This window comes from Sinocyclocheilus grahami, unplaced genomic scaffold, assembly GCF_001515645.1.
Source record: "Sinocyclocheilus grahami isolate Dianchi unplaced genomic scaffold, SAMN03320097.WGS_v1.1 scaffold1557.1, whole genome shotgun sequence".
Lineage (NCBI taxonomy): Eukaryota > Metazoa > Chordata > Actinopteri > Cypriniformes > Cyprinidae > Sinocyclocheilus > Sinocyclocheilus grahami.
In genome coordinates, this window is record NW_015506736.1 from 45,167 (window position 1) to 49,175 (window position 4,009).

The following is a 4,009-nucleotide window of genomic DNA, read 5'->3' on the forward strand; positions in this document are numbered from 1 at the left end:
GCTGGACTCCGCTTTGTCCACGGTGAAAGCCGATCCGGCGATCCACAGCACAAAGTTGATGTATTTCCGCAGCAACCAGCATGGATCAGCTCCAGGCATGACGAAGCAGATATCGTCCTCTTTTGAAACACACAGCGCCTTCACGACATGGCGGCTGCAACAATACTACAGCGAGAATAAAAGTTACGCCTTCTTTCTTTGCTTGAACATTTGGGCGGCGTTATGCAAATCTTCCCACATAGTGACATAGATATGTGGGGTCGTGTTAGAACGAGCCATTTAGGTAGGTGTGGCTGACTCTTAACTTTTATAAAGAATATCTCTTTGGATTTGAGACTTTAGTCTTTGCAACTTTACAGATCTTCTTTATGCACCAAGAGCTTGTAACACTCCAAAGAGAAAGGAAAAATTGAAATCGCATCATATGACCCCTTTAATGATTGTAAATCCTCGTTAATGGGTGTTAATAAGACTCTAATGTCTAAATGTTTTGTTTCACTTAAGTGATTTCAGCTCAAATTTAGTATTATTATTATTATTATTATTATTATTATTATATTATTATTATAAATATTTTATCTATCTATCTACCTACCCAGATGTTCTTTCATGATTAAATCTAGATGGGCTCTGGTTTAATAATCTCTCTCTTCTCGTCCACACGCACAGCTGATGACGAAGCATCCATCCAAGCGTCTAGGTTGCAATCCAGAGGGTGAGCGAGATATAAAGGAGCAAGCTTTCTTCCGCAGAATCGACTGGGAACGGTTGGCCAACAGAGAGATCCAGCCTCCTTTCAAACCCAAAGTGGTGAGTGTGAATATGATGTGTTTGTACGTCTGTGACCTTTGCCAGCGCTGTTGGGGTTGATGACAACTCGCTTCCTCAGGTCACAGTAGACCACACTGTATATTGTTTAGTTACTTCCATAACCCCTGCACTTTGATAATAGTTTGATGTGTCTAGTCTCAGCCTCAAATGACCATCTCAATGCTCATCTAATGCATTTTATACACTAAGATGGCTGAAGCTAGTGCATCCATTAATGGCTAGCTGCAGTGTTGCTTCCTAGTCATGGCTGTAACCAGGGTTTGAAAATTAGTGAGGTCTGGGGTGGGGTTAAGAATTGTGCTATAAAAACCCCTATATATACAACTCATTATATACACTAAACACTTTAAAAGAAACATACATGTAGATGTTTGTGAAATATGTTTTCTCTGTTTTTGAGGGATGAACATTGTTAAATTATACCAAATTTATTGCATCAAAATGTGTTAATACTTTACTATAGGTTAGGGATGGATAATTTTGTTTAGTTGTTTATTATTCATGCAACAATACATATTACTGTTATAGTTTTTATTAATAACCATATAGATGATAACTTTGTCTAGTGCTCTTATGAATGTTTTTAGCATAACTTTGTGAAAATGTAACTACTATACAGAATGAAATAGCATAGACTTCTTCATGGCAAATGTTTGCATATTTCATTTCGTTTTGTAACCTACTTGTTCTACAGATCTGTGTACTAGTGTTAAATGCTACTGTTTTTGATAGCCAGTGTTGTGGAGTAGCTAGCTACAAGTAGCGACGCTACTAGCTTAACTACATTTTTCAGTAGTTTTACACTAGCGACGCTACTTTTAAAACATTGTAGCTTTTCCCATAGCTAACTACTTTTTCCAGCAAGTAGCGGTGTAGCGCGACCAAACGCTACATTCCGTTTTGCGTTCTGATGAGTCACGAGCCTGCATTGAAGCAGTGCAGCATCTTCTGACTAGATCACAAACTAAATTTGTTCATTACCGCCATCTGTTGTGATATCACGCATCGCGCAGCTTTAGTCTTTCCACCGACAAGAGATCCTCTGATGATATTGCAAAGGATCTACAGGAGTGGATATTTCACATGAATCAAATGTAATTTATGCAAAACAAAGATTAAAATGCGGTCTACGTCGAAGACTTAAAGCACATACAGGAGGTGAATAATAGCCTTTTTAAACTGATAAATTTTCAAGATCAAATGTCTATTTTACAATGATGAATGGTCATAATATAATCTGCCCCACCCCAAATATTTTACTTAAAACTTCATTATAATTCTTCATTAATAATTATTTAGTTATTTGTAATGTTAATTGTAAAAAAAAAAAGAATAATAAAAAAATTTAAAGTAGTTTCAATGTAGCTAGCTACTTTTCGACAGTAACTTGTAGTGTAGCTAGCTACTTTTTCAAAAGGGTAGCTTGAATGTAGCTTAACTACTTTAATTTACGAGTAGCTTGTAGCTGGTCAAGCTACAGTTTCAGAATAGCTTCCCCAACACTGTTGATAGCATTGATAATGTTTCTGACAGATAATATCATGATGTTTTTTGGGGGGTTTTTTTGCATTTGCCTTGCCGAATGGAGCCTGCGCTGTTATCTCTGCCAACTGGAGACTTTTTCAGGCTTCTGACTGGCCAACATGGCTTTACGGTTGAGATTATATCGCCACCTGTTGGTTTGGCATGCTTTTGACAGTGCTTCATAGCATGCGTTTGCGTTTTCATGTGGACGGAGATTTTTTTAAAAACGGAAGGAAAAGCTCCCGTAATGCAGTGTTGCCAGATATTGCTTTGAAAACTCAGAATGAATAGAAATTAGTTCAAATCTTTTGCAAAAAAGATAAGATAAATATATTGCTAACCCTATATGGTAAATTCCCACTTTATTAACTTTCTAAAGTGTCAAATTAAGTGGAAAAAACAAGTCCAAAGATAATAGGATCTGGCAACACGGAGGCTGCGCCCGCGCACTCACAACTCAAGCCTCGTTCACCCCGCCAGTGTCTGACAACGATCATTTTGATACCACGGACGCTAAACATTCTTACAAACTGTCTAAACTTAATTATACATGCAGACAACTCATATGAGGAGTTTTAAACAGCAAATTAGTCATTCAGAAAAAAATTATTTTTGAACATGAAAAATTACCCCAAAAATTATTTGTTCCTAGTGTGAGGCATTCTGGTTTTTAACAATCATTGGTGTGTGTTTTTTCTAAAAGCATTATAGTTTCATAATTCTGTGTTTTCCGAAACCATTGTTCCAATGAACATTTGCAAACAGCTTTGCAGAGAATTATAGTTGATACTGCAGCTCTCGACCTGTGATTAGAAGCATAGTTAGAATGACTTTGACTTCAATAGATCATTCTCTTGAGCAAATCAAGCAAGCTAACATGCTGTATACAGTCTATATCTGTCATTCAAATATGTACAAATTTAATTCTTTGTCATGAGAATGAAAACACAGTGTGAGGGAAACGTCTCAGGTTACTTATGTAACCATGGTTCCCTGAGTAGGGAACGAGACACTGCGTCCTCTAGGGGTCGCTATGGGGAACGCCTCTTCGTGACCCGTGTCTGAAGCATACATTGAAAAAACACCAACTCGTTGGCCGGCGACAGCCATGACGTCACTACCGGTGTGACTATAGTATAAATAGGAGCCGGGAGCACACATCATTCACTTCTTGGTCTGAAGCTTGCGTCCGCAGCATGGCAAGAAACCTAGAGGACGCAGTGTCTCGTTCCCTACTCAGGGAACCATGGTTACATAAGTAACCTGAGACGTTCCCTTTCATGGGAACTTCGAACTGCGTCCTCTAGGGATCGCTATGGGGAATGGTATACCCACGCCACCATGCTGAGGGGAGTGCATGCCAGAACCATGTCGAGCACTAAGTACCAACTCTACCATATAGCTGTCAGTGACGTTATTCCCTACGGCCAAAAGCCTAGACTACATACCCCAAAATACATACCTGTTAGGGCCAGACTTCTGGGCCTGGGGTAGAGCTCAAGTCTTGGAATCAGGAATAGATTCCTTTAAGGGAATACGACCAAGAGCCTAGAATCATACTAGTCTTGGCCTGTCACACAGTTTCTCTTTGTATGTGCTGAAGGAACTGTCTCAACAGACCCCTAGTAGCAACACCCTGTTAAAGTAGGTATCC

At 39.1% G+C, this 4,009-nt stretch overlaps 1 protein-coding gene across 1 annotated transcript in view; it reads left to right on the top strand.

Annotated features, from left to right (window-relative positions):
• LOC107571174 (protein kinase C alpha type-like) overlaps positions 1–4,009 on the top strand; it is a 43,742-nt gene that overhangs the window by 32,437 nt on the left and 7,296 nt on the right. The window contains exon 12 of the mRNA XM_016257464.1: positions 670–810. Within this exon, the coding sequence (XP_016112950.1) occupies positions 670–810 (141 nt within the window). The remainder of the gene's footprint in view (positions 1–669; positions 811–4,009) is intronic.